This window comes from Engystomops pustulosus, chromosome 2, assembly GCF_040894005.1.
Source record: "Engystomops pustulosus chromosome 2, aEngPut4.maternal, whole genome shotgun sequence".
NCBI classification, from domain to species: domain Eukaryota; kingdom Metazoa; phylum Chordata; class Amphibia; order Anura; family Leptodactylidae; genus Engystomops; species Engystomops pustulosus.
In genome coordinates, this window is record NC_092412.1 from 138,303,791 (window position 1) to 138,323,387 (window position 19,597).

At 41.1% G+C, this 19,597-nt stretch overlaps 1 protein-coding gene across 1 annotated transcript in view; it reads left to right on the top strand.

The window, feature by feature from the left end:
* Nucleotides 1-464: 464 nt before the first annotated feature.
* The window catches only part of CLIC4 (chloride intracellular channel 4), a 36,502-nt gene continuing 17,369 nt past the window's right edge, over nucleotides 465-19,597 (top strand). Inside the window, exons 1-2 of the mRNA XM_072136674.1 lie at nucleotides 465-846; nucleotides 16,684-16,793. Of these exons, the coding sequence (XP_071992775.1) occupies nucleotides 778-846; nucleotides 16,684-16,793 (179 nt within the window). The 5' untranslated portion in view covers nucleotides 465-777. The remainder of the gene's footprint in view (nucleotides 847-16,683; nucleotides 16,794-19,597) is intronic.

Genomic DNA, 19,597 nt, shown 5'->3' on the forward strand with positions numbered 1-19,597 from the left:
GAATGTAGCCTTAATCACGTTGGGGTGATCATAACATTGATATCAATGGAATTTTTAATTGATACGTTTAACCCCCACTCTTAACTTTTATTAATGGAGGTTTGAACAGTAGTGTGAACTGAGCCTTATTTTATTATTCCACCTCCCCTCATTACTGTAACCCAGAGTTCCCCATTTGTAAGCACAGCTGAAATCTCACAAGTTTCTCTGTATTATACACTATATTATTCCACACCTCAGCACTGAGCATGACTGACAGAAACCTAGCTATACAAGCGTTACTGTTCTACATTTTAGTCCATTTTAGCCTTCTAGTAGCACAGAAGTGAGAACAGAGCGGTGTATTATGCAGGGAGGTGGTGTATTACACAGGGAGGTGGTGTATTACACAGGGAGGTGGTGTGCAGCATTGGTCCTCCACCCTCTGCAATACTGGGCCACATTGTGTGTGTACACGAGCATGAAGCGGTTAATCCATCCACTTGCTCGTCTTGCCGCGCCCTCCTCCCGCCTCCTCCCTTTCTCTCCCTCAGCTGCCAGCGAGGTCCCGTTATACAGCCCGCCTGCCTTGTGGAGCGCCTTTATTCTCCAGGGCGCCCTTTCCACCTACTAGCAGAGAGAATAGAGGGTGTTGAGGAAAGTGTAGCCCGAGGGCCCAGAGAGAGAGGCTGCTGAAGAAAGTGGGTGCAGGAAGTGAGAACACCCAACAAGCACGAGAAGAAGGGGGGAGCAGCCCGGGAGAAGTTGCTGGAGCGCACATTGCCCCAGAGAGCAGCGATGTCTGTGCCCGTGCCGCAGAACGGTGTGCTGGAGGACAAAGACAACCTCATAGAACTCTTCGTTAAGGTAGGAAGTTGCCCGCGGAGGCCATCCTAACTTTCCATCCCTGGCACATGATGGCAGGCGATTATATAACATTAATCCCTTACAGGCTGGCACAGGGATCAGGGTGACCATGCGGCAGTGCAGCGCTCACACAGCCCCATGTGCCCAGGCATGGTACCCTGGAACAGAACCAGAACTATGGAGCTTCTGCCCCAGATCCTGAACTTTAGAGGCAGAAGGTAAAAGATGCCTCTAGTATTCAGATTCATGGTGGAGAATCCTTCAGTATTGCCTTATGCCCACACATGCCATCATACCAGCTGATCAGTAACAGAAGCAAATCCCCAATCTGTTACAACCACTTGGACTCTTCCCATTAGCCTTAGAATTTTACCTGTGCCCTATATTTCTGGTGGAAAATAAGATATTCCCATTGAAATAACCTATATACATACACCTTTTAGGCGTATACTAATACCAATTACATTGGTTAAAGGGGTTGTCTAAGGTACATTTTGTTTGTATGTCCTATAAGAGACTGTTCATACCGGTGGTTTGTGTGCATTCAATGCCATGTCACACAAATCCAGTCTGGTTTGTGAGCCATACACCCCTAGGCATGTGTTTGTCATAGATGTGGTTCTTTCTAGTTCTGGAGTATACACTACGGTCATTTCTTAGTTGCCAAATACAGTGTTTGGAATTTTTTTATTTTTATGAATGTTTGTAGGTATATTCCTTGAGAAGCTACCTAAGGCTGTAGTTTTTTTGATGCAGTTTCTCCACCATGCCACTTGCTCCAATGTAATCTGTGCAAAGTAAGGACTCAATCACACATGCGGCCGTATGCGGCCGCACCATTGTTATCGTATGGTATTGTTTTGCAGAATATCTGTCCCGACTGACATCTATTGCGCCCAATTACTTTGTGGTGAGCATACCTTGTCTAACAGCACTGTGGCTGTGCACGGCGAAATATAGGACATGTCCTATATTTCGCTGTGTTACGGCACTGGCCGCTCGCTTCTCTATGGAGTGGCGTGAACGCTCACTACTTCTCCTTTCCAGCCACGCCTGTATGTTTGCCCGGGTGAACGTATGTCATGTGAATGTAACCTTAAATGAAGATTAACCACATGTTCACTGTAGATAAAAATTAGAGAACAATGAATGATAATATAATTGATAGATATATCATGCCGCTAGAACAGTGTTATACAAAATTACAAGAGTATATCAACATAAAAGATTTAGTTTGATGTTTATTGACCACAAAAGCTTTAGTTTGAAAAAAATGTGATAAATATTATTGGAGAAACTACATTTTCTGAAGGTTACAACCGTCACCAGTCAGAAGGACATGTACAGGCCTTTGCTTTCAATGCCTACAGCACATATGTGGCCACAGGACATCCCTAGTTTGGCACACCGATCTGGTTTGATTTTGGTCCACTTTTCTTCGTTTCCTACACAGTTCTGTGACTTCTGTGGGTTTCTTGGCCATAACTTTATCACCAAGGATTTTCCAAATGTTTTCTAATTGATTTGATCAGGACTCTCGGCTGACTATTTAAATGTTTCAACGAACTGCTTTACCCGTTTTGCTGTGTGACAGGGGGCATTGTCCTGCATGAAAATTGCTGGCTGATTGAGGGAAGAACACATGAAAGTAACAACATGTTGTTGGAGGTTCTGATACACACATTAGCTCTGTCTTGTAGCTGTATGACGGTTCCAACTTCTGCTGCAGAAAACCTTTTCCAAACAATGACACTTTGTCTACCCCCTTTCACTGACTTCTTTACACACTTTGGATTTGGTGTTTCCCTAGTTTGTTTCCAACCATAATGTTTCCCATTAGATCCAAATAAATGAAACTTTCTTTCATCATTAAAATGACCTGTGGACAACTTCTCTTCCCACACAACATGCTCCTACGCAAAGGTGAGTGTAACCTTTTGATTCTTTTGGTCATTGCAGATTGGGCTTTCAGTCCAAATGCTCTTAAACATTGAGACGCGGTGTGAAGAAACAGATCCTTCACCTGTTCAGTGCTGAGCCAATTTCAGCTGAAACCATAACCCATGGAGATCCCCTGTCCTCTCTTGCATTTGTCTTTCAAGGGCGCCAGCCTTCTTGGGGGACTTGAATGAGTTTGTGATGTTGTAAAGATGCAATATTCTAGAAATCACAGACTTGGTATGACCAACTTCTCTTGCTTTGACTAATAGGGTCATGCCTTTAGCCTTCATGTGGACAACCTGCTACCGGAGGGTATTGGTCAGTTTCGAATGGCACACCATTTTTCCAAAGCCAGTGCAAACTGAAAAGTTTGCCTGCTGGTTAAATAGGGTTTGTCAGATAATTAAGAAAATTGGCAAAAGGTTCCAGAATAATGCCAATAACTTGCAGTTGTCTCAGGCTGTGTCCGCACATCGCGTTTGCCTTGCGTTTTTAAATGCCAGGCAAACGCCACATGTGGACCCAGACTCAAATGTGCTAAAAATCTCTAACTCTGCTTACACACGAGTTTATGAAAAAAACCTCTTTGTACTCGCCTTTCTGACGCCCTCCGCAGGTCCTCTTCTGCCTTCAGTTCCATCTTCGGCTCCCCGCACCGTCGCGTTGCGCACACAATGACGTCAGCTGCTTGCCGACATCATTGTGTATGTCCGCTGCCGTCAGCACACACTATAATGTCAGCAAGGACTGTGCATGGACCCGAAGACAGAAGAGGACCTGTGTGGGGCATCTGAACGGGGAGTACAGAGGTTTTTGGGGGGTTTATTAGGCTGGGCAGGGGGCTGCTCGCTATAGACTGGGGGGGGGGGGGGTTTCTTGCTGCCTGTAGACTGGGGAGGCTGTGACCAATGCATTTCACACCCTAGGCTTATACTCAACTTTTCCCAGTTTTTGTGTTAAAATTAGGGGTCTCGGCTTATACTCAAGTGTATATATAAGCTTAAATTACTGCTATTTTATCATGTTGGGATATATTCACATAGGACTACACAATGACCTTGACACTTAGTGTGAATTGTAAAGTTTATCACCAGTGTGGATTTGCTCCAGTACTGGTATTGAAAGCAATAGGAAAATGAATTTTAGCGAAAATTTTTGAGCTGGGGAAATACGTGCCGAAATTCGTCATCTTAGGCTATATTCACACTGCCGTTGCCCGCCCGTACCGTAGCGGGCAACGGCAGTGTACGGGGAGAGGAGGAGGAGGTGAGCGCAGCTCACCCCCGCCCCTCTCCATAGGAATTAATGGCGCACGGCGCCGTATTACGGGGATAGATAGGACAGGTCGGCACCTTACCGCTCCCGTAGGGTGCCGTGCGCCCATTGCTGCCTATGGGGGACGTATATACGCCCCCCATACGTTAGTGTGAATGTAGCCTTAATATTTTTAATATTGTGTGCCTTTTATAGTGAGGGCATACATAGTAGTTGCCATGTTACATTCACAAAGGAAGAGAACGGCACTGCATGAAGTTATTATATGTAGTGCGGCCAGGTGCACCCAATATGGCAACATATATAGACAAAGAAACAAAAGGGGATGCACAAACACTGGCCTATACAAAAAATGCTTTATTAAAGTAATGCATATCAAAAATGACACCGGCACCGATCGCGGGTGTTACCGGTAAGCCTTTGCTGCAATATGCAGCCCGCGAGCCCTCTCCATGCATCGGGACCCGACATGTGACGTACTATTACGTCACATGTCGGTAACGGGTTAAGGGTGATGCCACACATGGCGTTTTGAAACAGGTTTTTGGTCAGTTTTTAAGCAGTCCATTAAAAAAACGCATGTGTATTAACGGACTGCTTAAAAACGGATCAAAAACGGTTTCAAAACACCATGTGCGGCATCACCCTTGGGGTGCGGTCACACGTTGCAGTTACAACTGCATCGCAATCCGCTTTTAGGTGGTTTTAGGTGCAGTTTTGTCAATTAAACATGTAAAAGACATAAACTGAACAAGTGAATTTGATTTTGAAGGGGAAACCTGTTCCACAAATGTCATTCACTCGTTCAGTTTGTCTTTCACCTGTTAAATTGACAGAACTGCACCTAAAACCACCTCAAAGCTGATTGTGATTCAGTTGTAACTGCAACATGTGACTGTACCCTCAATAATGATTCGTACTGCATGTTTCTACTTCATGGCTTCCACTTTCACCTGCTGGTTGCATCTCTGCCAACATAGCTGCATGTGGTACCATTACCATTGGACTGGCATATGCCATGTTTGCTACTCCCATTCTTGCCTCTTCCCAAAATACTTTGCGCAGAAAGTGCAAAAGGAAAAGTGTGTGTATCTTGCTACATACATTTGGTTCTCCTTTTTATTTTTTCTCTGGCTGATAGTGTTCATGACAGAGAAATATGAATGGTGATATCTTGTATCAATATATGCCAGCCGCCTAATATTTCTGTCAGCTGCCAGGCATGATTGTCCTGTTTACATAACACAAAGCAATTCATTCTGGGTTAGTGGTAGGAATAATGGGCTGAATGATGGATGGCATACTCTGACCTGATATTACTCTTCTTTTGTCCTTATGTTATTTATTCAGACTACACACTGAGCCTTTCCTCTTGGGGGGATCTGTGTCCTATTTTCATCCGCTTGCCTGGAAATGAAAGGGAATTTGCTAACCGCTGCTTTGTTCACTGACACGCTCTATATTTGGGCCATACAGGTTGTGTTATGCTCATGTGATTCCAAGGAAGCTTAAACCTTGAGAGAAGCAAGTACTTTAGCTGTTACATCCGTGCAAACCATTCTGGATGTGTGTTTCTACATCAGTAGTTGAAGGCCCTTCTTATAATGCTCATTCCATAACCAAACATATCAGCCACAGATTTTATCATTAGGCGCATTGTGGCACTATTTTAGGGTGTCTTAGGAACTCTTTCATTGTCATCTGCACCAGTAGTATTATAGTGGCTTAAACATCATGATAAATTTGGCACATGTGGTGTTAAGATCTACCGTGGATTTAAAGTACAAAGTTGCCCTGTCAGTGGGGGGGAGGAGTGGATTCGTGCTTAAACAAGAGCTGTGGAGCCAGATTCGGAGTTGTGATAAAATGGACGACTCATTAATCATATAATATATTATAAAAATTGTGAACTTTCCTTTTTAAATGTCTCTTCTATTCCTGATCTAAGGATTTAGGCCAGGGGTAAATAACATTTATTGCTCCTAGGAGCACATTGTGGTACTGATAAACTTTTAAGGAAATCTACCATTTGATTTGATGCATTATGAAGCAAACATACCTTGAGAATGCTGTAGCCACACTGGTACAGAATCAGATCTTGTTTAATCAATGTTCTGAGTTTTACTGAAAAAGCAACTATAAAATTTAGGACAACACACAAATTCATTTCTGTTGCCTCATACATATGGTCCTGTGTGTGTATGCATGCCAAGTGCCCAAGCAGCAACACTGCAAACTCTGATGGCACGTGGGCCACAAACAGCATATGGTCCATTGCTGTTGGTCCTGAAATCGTCAGCAGGAGAAGGGAGTGTGAGGGCCCCAAACATTATTCCTCCCTTACTTGTCATGTTGTGTAGAATGCAGCAATTTCTAGGATTACTCAAACAATACAAAGTGGCGTCAACGTTGGTTCAGACCACCATTCTCCATGGGCACCATAGCAGCGAGAGGTGCCCTTGACCCTAAGCCAAATGGTATGGGGCAAGTGACTATCCCAGCATGTAAGGCTCCAGAGCAAACACAACACGGATAACTCAGTCAAACATTGCTGGATTTATTAGCAGCACATTAGAAAAGGCAGAATACAATGCTCTCTGGCCTGCCATACATGTGCCACACAATTGGGCCTCACTGGATGGATGTTGTCCCTGCTCTTTTGTGAGTAGCCCAGCAGTCAGCACTGGCATACAAATGTTTTCATCTCTTTGTGATGTATGAAGCTACTCACATGGGACTAATTCAGCTTTTGCATCCATTGTCACTTGATTGACTTTTGATGTGTGCTGTTTACAAGCTTCTTCTATGACACGCTTTAAAGTGCTGTAAAATCTCTGCCACTTTTTGTTAGAACGGTTTTAATGCATGGGGCTCATTGTTGCTCATAGCAACTGATCGGTTCGCCTCCAACAAGGACCAGGCCACACAGACTGTATAAATATTAGAATGTAGTATACGTGGATCAATCCTTTTAAGATGAGTTCATTCTTATTATAATATTGAAAAAGCTACATGTTTTGGAACTCAGAACTCGAAGGTTTTGTGCTCATGGCTTCATACTATGACCAGAATTTAATGTGGTGCAGATTTACTTAAACTTTTTAAGATTCATATGCCCATGTGTAAAACTGGTAAAATGGGTTGTATATCCTACTGGACCAACTGTAGCTGAACTAAAATCACTGTATCACGAAATCTATGATTTATGATGCCTTGAGCTGTAGCCTGACAATGTGTGTTTGTGTTGAAACATGGATATTTCACTTCTGCCACGTCAGTTTAAAAAGCATGAAAAGTTAGTGCCATGTTTGACATGGTAGATTTCTTTACTTTTCCCCAGAATGCAGCATCCGCTGAAGCCAACATCGCTTTGTGCATCTCACCCACAAAAAACCGCATGCACTTAATGATTATTAGTGCTGGTTTTTACATGAAAGATCTTGTGCTACAAGAGGAAGCTATTTATCATACAATCCTTGGTAATGAGAAAACCCTGAAAATAGATGTTTAGCTATTTTGAAAGATACAGTGTTTATAAGTTGCGTCAGTGCCCTGTTACATCCCCATACAACTTGGACTTTGTACAAAGCCCTTAATATGGTCAAGTTAGCTATTCTGTGACTTGGTAAATTAAGGGTGTGCCCCATCCAGATTTAGATGCTTTGAGTAATTCCACTTGTGACTAAGCTCATGCTCTATATTGATATTGTATTTCTGCCCACATCTCTCACAACACTGGGACTTGTAGTTTTAAGCTTTTTCCACTTGTGAAAAAAACTTTTAGCAAATGTATGTGACAGTAAATATTTTCAGTAGAAGTGAATGGAGTGGTGAGACTTTCCTGTGAGGTTTTCTGAGGCTAGTTATTATGTTAAACCTTACTGGAGAGCAATAATATCACATCGTATGGGAATAAAACTTTTTGTTAGTTTCTGTTGATCCAGGGAGTTATTCTAACCGCCATATTAGGAGTCGGGGGGGGGGGGGGCAGTTCTCCCCTTCTTTTGGACAATTGGCATCTGCCTTGCAGGGTATTTGCCTTCTTTTGGATCAACGTAATATAATGTATGGTTGGAATTGGACTCATTTTGCTGACCATTTTTACTATACAGGCAGTCCCCGGGTTACATACAAGATAGGGTCTTTAGGTTTGTTCTTAAGTTGAATTTGTATGTAAGTTGAAACTGTATATTTTATCATTTTAATCCCAGCCAGAACTTTTTTGGTCTCTGTGACAATTGGATTTTAAAAATGTTGGGTTGTCATAAGAATCAGGATTAACACTAAAGCTTCATTACAGACGTCTTTGATAACTGTTATAGCAGTTTATCGTAGCCTAGGACTAAAGTATAGTAAATTACCAATATCCAGAGGTCCGTTTGTAACTAGGGGGTCGTATGTACGTCGAGTGTTCTTAAGTAGGGGACCGCCTGTACTATTTTATTTTTTGCTGGTATCGCATTGCTGCTGTGAACACTTCATCCACATAAAGCAGTAGAGCTATTCTGAGAACCTTTTCAGTGGAATAGTAGCTAAGGGAGATGAATCTCCAGGGATGGACTCTTATCATATTATCCCCTAGGCTACATGATTGGATGTGGGGTGTGCCAACTGTCAGTGCTGTCTTAAATGATACATTACATGTAATAGAAAGCATAGAATTCATTGACTTTGCTTCAAGCTACAATTTAACAACACAAAGAGTTAAGAAGAGAACTGAAATGCATAGCTAATGAGCAAGTTGAATGTCAGGATAAAAAAAGCCTTCTGTCATAAAGATCCCAGATGGTTGGAATTTCTGCACTTGCCATCTATGCAGGCCATGACCTGTGACTTGATGTATCCCTGGTCCTGACATATCGTGTATTGAGCCATGCGATGGAAGAATGGGGCACGTGTGGCACCGGGTGACATAGCCTAGCAGCGGAGGCTTTTCAAATATTCCCGGTATTAAAGCTGATTAAATAGACTTTTGTTTTTAGTTAAGTAAGCGCTAAAAATCCTAAGAGCTGTAAGAATTTCTGATCTTTAACCAGCGTTGTTCCGGTACATTCTCTTCATTGTAAGACTTTTTTTTTTTTTTCCCCCGTTCCTTACAGTTTGTAAAAGATGTTTCATAGATTCTCTGTTTAACACCCTCCCCGCCCCCCCTTTAAAGGCTCTTTTCATGCTATCTCCCACCATCCAGTTTTTCTGCCTCTTCCCCCCTCCTCTCTCACGCTCTCTTGACTTCTGTTCTTAGTGCCTGCTGCCTCTGTTCTCCCTCCCTCCATCTTTTGATTCTTTTCCATGGTGGCTTTTTCTAGACCACAGCTTTACTCGGCATGTGAGGTACTGGTGGAGCAGCCACACTTTTTATTTTGTTGATGGTTTTTATCACTATCGGGGACTGATATGATCTTATATGTTCATAAAAGTTTTCTAAGTATTAGTATATACTGTCATCATCTAGACATGGTTGCTACATGCATTCAACATGCACAGATGTTTATCAAGAGTTTCAGAATCTCCTACAGTAGCCATTAATGGGTCTTTTGTCTAGTAAACATTGGCCACTTATTTTGTTTACATTAGATTTTTCCTTCTGCTGGGAATGGATTCCCTGAAATATTAATCGGCATTCATATTTTTGCAATGGTGCTCAATCTCCAACCATAATAGGGTGGATATGTGTGCATTGGATGAAGAGGCCCATGTTATTTCTGTATCATGATTGTTTCTGTGCCTCATGTCCATATGGCTGCATTTATCGCTCTAATAGGTGTTATCTTGCACACTTTTTATAGGGTTACAGCTGCAGCATTCAGGAGAATAAACTGAATCCAATAGGTGGACCTACTATACCTATATGGCTTATTCTGTGGATATAGCATAAACGTGTTTAATATAAGGCATAGCACCACTATGTCACCGCATTTTACAAAAATACACCTAGTGGCCGGTTCCTTTAGAACTCTATTAACTAACCAACGCCCTTCTTTTAGCAAAAAATTATTTACCTCACATCCCAATAAATCAACTTTATAATTTTACCAGGTATCCAGTGATATCCATAGTGAATTGAAGGGGCAACGCCTCCACAGGCTGACCACTTTTCAGGTCCTTTAGCCTCCTAATATTTGAAAACTGTACCCCATGCGTATATCTGATCAATGAAATCACAGCATGCCTGCATGGAGAAAAGTAGTCTTTCTGCCTGATAAAGAACATTTTTAAAGTATTCCTTTATTGTGTGTTCATCTGCCAAAAACATCAGCTTTTTCAAAGCTATATTTCATATTTGCAGTGTATCAGGCTTTCAGTGTATATATGCTATAATTCACAATATGCACATCTTCACACCCTAGTGTGCATTACTTAGCATTAGACATTGAACAAGTGGGAATCTCCTATTCTCCTGGGATGGCAAGTGGTAGCCCACCCCACCTCTAGGCACAGATTCCACTCTACAATGAATTCACTGGCTATTAGATTATCCCCTAGCCAGCTAACTAGCCTACAATAGAGCTGCCTCACAAGTCAATGTCTTGGCATGCAACTAGCAGTATTTATTTGGCTGATGCGTTTCTGCATTTATTAATGGTATCAATGCGTCAGAGGCAAAGGTGTCGGAGGGCTAAGCAAAATTACATTAACAGCAGCTTGCCGATACAAGCCTGTGCTCAGTGTTTCCCAAACACAGGATGCATCAGCTGGCGTATACCGGCACTGCTGCGGCTGCGTGCGCGAGAAGCGCAAACGCCACACATAAATAGAATATGGCACTCACATTGCAGGCAGGTCAGCAGATCGAGCAGCCAGACACAAAGGCGTGCCGGATGACCCCACAGGGGCTCGATACTCGGTAGCCAATCGCACTATAGAAGTCCATGCACTATGCATATATGAGATAATACCAGTCATAAAGGCAGTGATGAAGTTATTATCAGCCCTCTAAGATGGATAACAGAAGAGGTCTCTCTTGGATTGGTACAACTAATAACTCGGTCATTATTAACTGTGTATAAGCTAAGTAAATGTATCCTCAGATAGCTTCATAACATTTGCTACTGACTTGACACAGTCTTCACTTATTTTTGGGGTTCCTATAGCGCCTAGGGGGATCCATACATGAGCATTGTCATGTTAAGGTGGAAATGTTTCCTAATGGTAAGATCATTTTCCAGATCACCAAAAGTATGCATAATTAATCTGATCACCAGTTCTATACATTAATCAAATCATAAAAAACATGTTAAGCTAATCTGGTCATTCAAACCCTCTGGTTTCTCTGTGGCAAACCTGCATATCCTCTTGGCTTCACGTTGAAGAGGCATTTGATCAAAATTACCTCCTCATATCAGGGTCATTACAAGATCTGTACAGAGATACAGATCTGTACTGCACAGAGTTTGCCAAATCAGTCCCTGTCCCCATGGGGCTCACAATCTATTCTACCAGTATGTTTTGGAGCGTGGGAGGAAACCCATGCAAATGCTGGGAAATGCAGATGTTGGCTTGGATAAGACTTGAACCCAGGACCCCAGTGCTGCAAGGATGTAGTGCTAACCACTGAGACACTGTGCTGCCCATCATTATGTTGGGAGGCTAAAGTACCGGAGATGTCACCCTGGTCACATGACATTACTGTTGCATGCTGAAAAAGCACGGGGATGAGCTTCTGGGTCTGAGGCCACGCCCACCTTGACTCCCTGGATACAAGGTAAAATTATTCAGTTGATTATATGAGAATCTGAGGGAAACAAATTTTAGCTAAAAGAAGGGTGTCGGTTAGTTAATAGGGTTCAATCATTAGCTGTATTTGTGCAAAATGTGGTGGCAGTCATTGTGCTTGACTTCATAATTCACCACCAAAGTGTTTGTGGATGACAGGCCTTGACATTATATACTTGTGTCCACTCCTATCCTGACACTTCCACAGGCACTCACTGGAATTGCAATGAGTGGGGACTAGCTGTATTGCATAGCCCATGGATAGAGGTTTTATAGGATGAAGTCTGGGCTATTGTGATATCATGAGCAGTAACTATTTCAGTATATACATTACACATGATTACTAATGATTTTTCACTTACCGTATATACTCGTGTGTAAGCCAAGTTTTTCAGCACAAAAAATGTGCTGAAAAACCTCACCTCGTCTTATACACGAGTCAATAAAAAAACTAAACTTACACACACGCCCTCCAGTGCCACAATGCTTCTCTATGCTGTATTAGCCAGAGCATCTAGGTGGCCCCGATGCCCGGTGTAGCACCCCAAGGCGAGTATGGAAGGTGTGGTTTTTTTTTTTTTTTTTTTTTTTTTCAATAATGTGCTAGGCAAACTGGGGGCTGGCTATATACCGGGAGGCTGTGACCAATGCATTCCCAGTTTTTTGTGGTACAATTAGGAATCTCGGGTTATACTCGGGTCAGCTTATACTTGAGTATATACGGTATGTTAATTATATGTTTATAAGCTTATTTGCCCTGCAGGATGTATGTATAATGCACCAGTTACTTCCTTGGCTCATAATTTCCTATTCTTTTCAGCAAGGATCTTCCTCTTTTGCTGGAGCCACTATACAATGTTTTTTTTTTCCACACATCTGCTAGCTTTTAATTTTCCCTTCAGGAACAGGTGTCATCTTAACATGTTCCATTACCCAGATCTTGCATCAATTGCTTCACAATAGCAAGTTAGGGTGGTGGCACACATAGCGTTTTGAACCTGGTTTTAGGCAGTTTTTAAGCAATCTGTTAAACCCATGTTTGTTTTTTTTTTTTTTTGTTTTTTTTTTTTTTTTTGAAAATCTTAAGATAATTGGAAAACGGTAAAAAAAAGGGCGTTTTTAAAACATATGCATTTTTTAAGGGTGCCACCACCCTTAGAAGGAAACAGGATTTTGTACAGGAGATATTCTCTGGCCTGCTCCTCTTGCTTATTTTCCACTGTAGTCTCAGCCGTCTTCTATATATGTATGCCAGATATTGTGTCTGCTTAGCAGTTTAAGTTTGTTTGTTCTTTTAGCCTTTCCAAATAAGTCTGTTATAGATCATAGGCTTGGCCATGCGAAGCTTGACTTTAAAGCCACCAGCTGGAGTTTGCCAGCTGTGTTTCAGACATCTGGGAAGAGAAAACCATGGTTAATTAATTACGTGGACTTGCAAAGGCTGAACGTTAGAAGGATTTTTTTCCCTGCTAGCATACTGAAATAAAGTTTTTGGTCTGGAGAAGCCAGCATTAACACTCTTATTTTGTGTATTGGATAAAAAAATAAGTTAAAATAAGTTAAAAGGGCATCTACCATCATGTTAGATGCCTTTACAATTAAAGAAATCGCGTTCCATGTTTTCCATTGATCTTCTTTTTTTTACTTCACACAGATTAACTTGGTGCATCAGGGCAGGAGCACACCTTCTTACAAGTGTTGTGTTTTTCTCTTATGGCACAAAGTTGTCCGGATCTGTCCTTATAGGCCATGTACATATAAGAAGTGCAGAGTGTGATCTAGACGCACTATTCTGCAGTGCAGTCCCCTGTCTGCTCCGGTTACATGCCATCACGACTGTGCAATGTACACCAGGAGTAAAACTACAAAATCTGCTAGTTTCTGGCACCTCTTTATTCTGCAGTTTTGCTACAATGTGGTAGGTGCTCAAGCTTTGCCCTGCAAAAGCTTAATTCCACATCATAATCGCAGCAGTTAAATGATCATAAATCCGCAGCAGAAATAATTTTCCCAAAAAAGTACAATAGAAGTAGTCAAGAGGTTTGCACTGTAATCTCCCATGACAGAACCTCTCCCCTCAGTAGTAGTAGTTTTAATGAATTTTGATTGGTGACTGTACTGTACCTCCAAGTATTATTTTTGCCCTGCACATAGGCACAATGTACATTTTCATCCTGGGACATCAGCCACATCTGGAAAATGTCAGCAGTAAAACTGCTGAGAAAAACCCTCTAGTACATAAGGTTTCTGTTTAATTTTGGCATAGGCACAATAGTATGCCCAGTCTCCAAGCCAGCTGCAAAACACAAATCCATGTATGCTATTAGAAAATGATTACAATGATTTTAGGAATAATATAAAGACCACCTAATACGAAATATTAATATATGTGGCACTGAAACCTCCTCTCAAGCACACAGTTTCTACATTGGTGCACAGGTGACTTGGCTATATAAGGCTTCCATGCATGATGTAAATGTGCTGCAGATAAGAACCAGCAGACGGCACTAAGAATAGTGCATTGTGTTAGGGTATGACAGTCTGAATGGCCATTGTCTCTTTACAGCCCAGTGACACTTAGAAAGTTGATTAGATAAAGACTTACAATGAACATGATATTCCAGCAATGTTTACAGTGTGCCATTGAAAAGGATAGGACCACAATATTTTGCCATGGAGAATCAACACAAGCATGGCATCCTCACCTGATTATTCATGATATTGTGCACATGTTCACAGCATGTTTGGTGTATGTGCTAAATATTGCTCATGGGACCCCCTAGTCACCCACTTATAAAGATATTTACATATATTTCTGTCCTTAAATGGGTTCTCCAGTGACAACAAGTTACTAATCTGTGAGGATATCGGTGATGGGACTCGCATGAATTACGAGAACGGGGGGTCTGATTGTAACCCTGTTGCACCACAGATGAACACAGATGTATCAATATCTCAGTTTTCTAGATCTCTGCTTGCTGTCATTCTATAGAAAGCTTCTCTGTTTATTTCCAATGGATAGAAATCTGACCAGTCACACAGGTGTGTGGCTCATTTAGTATCATAGAGAATAATCAGAACTGTGGGATATAACAAGCCCCACACCTGTGTGACTGTGGTCCAATTTCTATCCACTGGAAGTAAACATAGAAGCTTTCTATAGGACGATGGTAAGCAGAGATCTAGAAAACGGGAATCTAGACCAGGAATTGATACAAAGTATATTTAAAAATTGTATAACTTTTTATAATACAAACCATAACCTTAATTTGTTGCAACGGGAATACCCCTTTAAACTCCACATTCTGGTTTAGAGACAGTACATTGTTTCCGTTGTGGTTCCCACACTTTCTAATACACTTCTTATTGTTGCCACCACATTTTATAATGCACCCTCCAGTTACCCTCCTCTCATCCCCCAAGTATATGGTCCTATACATTACACAACCCCTGTCATGTGGCACTCTCATTTAATAATTACCCCTCATTGTGCTATGAGGGGTAAATCCTTGTGGACCTCAAACTAATTCCCTCACTGTGACGCCCAACACGTAAGAATGCCCCCTTCTTAGTATCGCTGCCTCCCCAATTGGTTTCTCCTTCCTCACCGCCGTGTGTGTGTGTGTCCCTTGGATCGGACCCTCCATCCTGTGGCAGCCTCTGGGTCCGGGTTGTGCTCCAAGGCTGCCGGCTCCTCTTCACATCGGTTTCCGCCTCCTGGCAGGACCCAACTGTAACTAGCATGCTCAGTTACTCACATTGTACACTGCAATATATGTATATACAAGCGATCAGTTTGTCCGCTAATCAGCCCAGTTACATATAAAATCCAAATAAAGTATATAAGTACATATTTGGTATCGCCGTGTCCATAGTAATCTGTACAATAAATCTAAATATTGAACCCGACATAAAACTACGTAAAACTTCTATACAATTTTTCTTCAAATACCCTTACAAAAAATGTTCTAAAAAGTCATCAAAAGTTATGTGCCCTAATATAATATGACTAATAACTGTTTTCGCAAAAAAATAAGCGCTCAACCAGAAACCTTTCAACAGAAAAATACAGAAGTTATGCCCCTGAAAAATTTGATGGATAAAAAAAAAAAAGTAATTTTCTAATTAAAATTGAGCGCAGATAAGAAAAATTAAAGAAATTGGTTATCACCACAATCGGTGAACCAAAGAATAAATATAAAATATTATTTTTGTTACAGCGGGCAGGAAAAAAGTGTGCTAAAAATCCCCTAAAAAATTGATAATGTTGTTTGTATCCCCTTGAAATAGTTAATGTAGGAAAGAAAGTTATAATTGGCAGCAGGGAGCACTGGAGACAAGATTTCCAGTGCACCAGGCTGCTAATTATGCCCGTCCTCGCACCTCCCTCTCCTATGCTGGATTATTGTCATGCTGAAAGACCCAGCCACGTTTTATCTTCAATGCCCTTGCTGATTGAAAGAGCTTTGCCCTCAAAATTCCACGATAGATGTGCACATTCATTTTTTTATGTCCATGTATTAGTTGTCCTGGTCCCTTTACAGACAAACAGCCCCAAAGCATGATGTTGCCACCCCCATGTTTCACGGTAGGTATGGCGTTCTTTGGCTAGACCTTGTTATGTGTTTATGTACTGCACCCTGCTTTCCCAAGGTCCTGAATTTTTTAATAGTTTTTTTTGAGCAAAATCACTCAGATCAGGGATTAAACAAGATATGTTTCTGCCTCAGTGTTGCTAAACCAGTCTCAATGCATAAAAAAATGGTAGGTTTCCTTTAAGTTGAAAAGATATTCTTAGAATATCAGGTTACAATGGTGATGCAGTTGTACATATTAAGTCTGAAAATTAAAATATCACCAATAAGAGTAGTGATATTTTATATTAAATTGTTGTTTGTATTCTTCCAGGCTGGCAGTGATGGAGAGAGCATTGGGAATTGCCCCTTCTCACAAAGACTTTTTATGATTTTGTGGCTGAAAGGAGTTGTGTTCAATGTAACAACAGTTGATTTAAAGAGGTAAGAGAAAACGTTGAAAAAAATGTAGGAATTAATCATTTATTAGCAGGTTTTGAATAACGCACATTCTCATTGTCTAATATTCTCCCACAGAGGGATCATATGTTAAGTAGATTGTATAGAGGTGTGTCTTGTTGTGTCCTGAGGCTCAAGCCTTTGTACAGAATAATTTCAAATAACCTAGCAACAATAAGCATAAGTGTGATGTTAAAAAAAACATTGTACTCCTGTGTACATAGGAGCAGTGTGAGTAGGTCATGGAGGCTTGTAGCATCCAATGGATTAGATGCCTTCTGATCAGCCTTAGATGCACTACAGTCATGCCTAGCTGCTGACATTGGAGGTAAATTCCTTTTAATTCTGACATGGGACTGTATCTAGACTGAACACATAGAAGACTATCCAGGGTCCTCATTTGGGGATTAAGCTAAATTTGTAATGCACATTTTGTTAGTGAGGTGATCCATCGGTTCTAAAATAAGTTTTACATTATGAATGCTGCTATAATTATGGATACAATAGTTTTTAGAGAATAACCATTTAAGATATTGCACTGTAAGGATACATTTCAAACTGTTTGCATTGCTAGATTTATACATTATTTTTCTTTAAAGAAAAAAAACGTAAAAACTTGTTTACCCAGCGTTTGTTCATTTTTACACTAAATTTAGGAAACTGGCATTAGAGGTTGGCTTAAAGAGGACCTGTCACCCCACCAAAAGAGCCCCACCAGCTATATTGCGCATTTGCTGCCGGCTTTCTCCGATGCGGCCGCATTGATAGCGCGTCGTGCTTTTTGGCCGCACCGTGCTTATTCACAGCTCCGGCCGAATGTTATATATATATTTGGGGGGGGGGGGGTGTTGGCCGGCCCCTCATGAATACGGCAGACTGCAGCGCCCAGGAGATGAGGGTCGAACCTCTTATTTGGTAAAAGGTCGGATTGATTAGAACCAAGTTCACCAACATAAATTTAAAAAAAAAAATGGCATAAATAGAAAGTGGAAGGGGGGGAGGATTATGGGGCATCATCGTTGGGTTAAATTTTATAAATTTTAATAAGTTTAATTATTATCTGATTGGTGGGGAACCTACTACTGAAATCCCCACAGTTCACAAGAACTGGGGGAGGGGGGAGAATCTACCATGAGGAATCCAGTAACTGAAGTATTCCTGGTGATAGGTTTCCTTTAATATTCAAAAAAGGCGGAAAGAATGGCATAACACAGTTCCGAAAGAAGATTGTCTGCATTAGCTATTTCATGTTTAATAATGCAGGTAAATTGGGAGAGGCCAGATGTTTTCTTATCATTCTATACATTTTCCTACCAGTGTGCTCAGAAAAGTAACAAACAATTGTTTAGTTTCCATCCATTTTAAGAAAAATTACTAAAATGCATTGGACAATCCTGATGGAGCGTAAAAGAAAGTAAAGTTGACTCTAAAAATAGCCATAGAAATGGGAAATCTTGTTAAAGGTTAAGCTGTAAATGAGCTGGACAGAGGGTGAATGAGTACACTTTATACTGTCTGTGCTGAATACTTCTGTCACAGCTTTACACATAGCCTCTTGTTCTCTCTAGACCTTGCTAAGGATTCTGGGAGATGCCAGTCAGGATTATGTAATCATGTCCTTTAGGGTGCAGAAAAGATGTGGTGGAATTTCCAGCATTTTTAAGATGGTCATGCATTGCTAGATAGACCCTATTTTCTGATAGATCTGCCCTTGAAGTTCTTTTTTAAGCCATAAACTCCCCCTGTGCTACTGCACTGTATAGATCTGAAGTTTTTACATAAGTTACTACAATAAAATAATCAAAACATTTAAAGAGTTATCCAGACATCAAAGAATTCTAGAGAATTTTATAAAAAGCCAGGCACTGTTACCTTTCTCAAAAATGGATATCTGAATTTATTTGGATAGGTATTGGACCTCTTCACACAGCAACTTATCCTCGTCCATCGATATAAAAATGTAAAACATGAAACAAACGTATTCAATGGACTGGTCCTATAAAAAAAAATGTGATAACAAAACTTGTATACAGTAGAAAAGAGGTTCTGCACATAAATATATCAGAATTTTCCTTGACCATAAAATTGTAGTGACTATAGTATATATAATAGCACTAAAAAGTGTATAGTTTAAAAGGGGGACACCTTTTAAACAGAGTGGAAAAACAAAAAGCCTGGGTCCAGGACGTTTTCCCACCGTGCATATATATAAATGCCTATTGCAAACCACAAAACTTCATATCGGGTGAAAAAAAAATTGTAAGTAAGCTTCTTGTTAGGGTATTAAATAACACATGTATTTGCACTTGCTAGTTGGCACCCAGCGACATCCAAAGCTCACACCTCTGTGTATCCGTGCCTTTGCATAAAATACTTACAATTCTCGTGTAAGTTACCGTATGTACCGAGGCCCCTAATTTTACCACCAAAACCTTGGAAAACCTATTGACTCGAGCATAAGCCAGCACATTAAAAGAAAAAAACAAAAAAAACTTATATGTTGCCCTTCGGGCAATCCTCAATTCTCAGCGGAGCTCCCCAATGCTCCCTTCCCCACAGCTCCTCTTCTGTCTTCTCTGTGCTGTTACAGCCCGCAAAGATGCGTCCATGTGCTCTGCCTGCCGGCGCACACTATGATGAGGCAGTGTCGCCGCTGATGACATCATGGTGCACGCCGACTTGCAGAGCAGATGGACGTGTCTCTGATGGCTGTTGCAGCAGAGAAGTAGATTTATTTTTTTATTGACTCGTGTATAAGCCGAGGTGAGTTTTTTTTTTTCAGCACATTT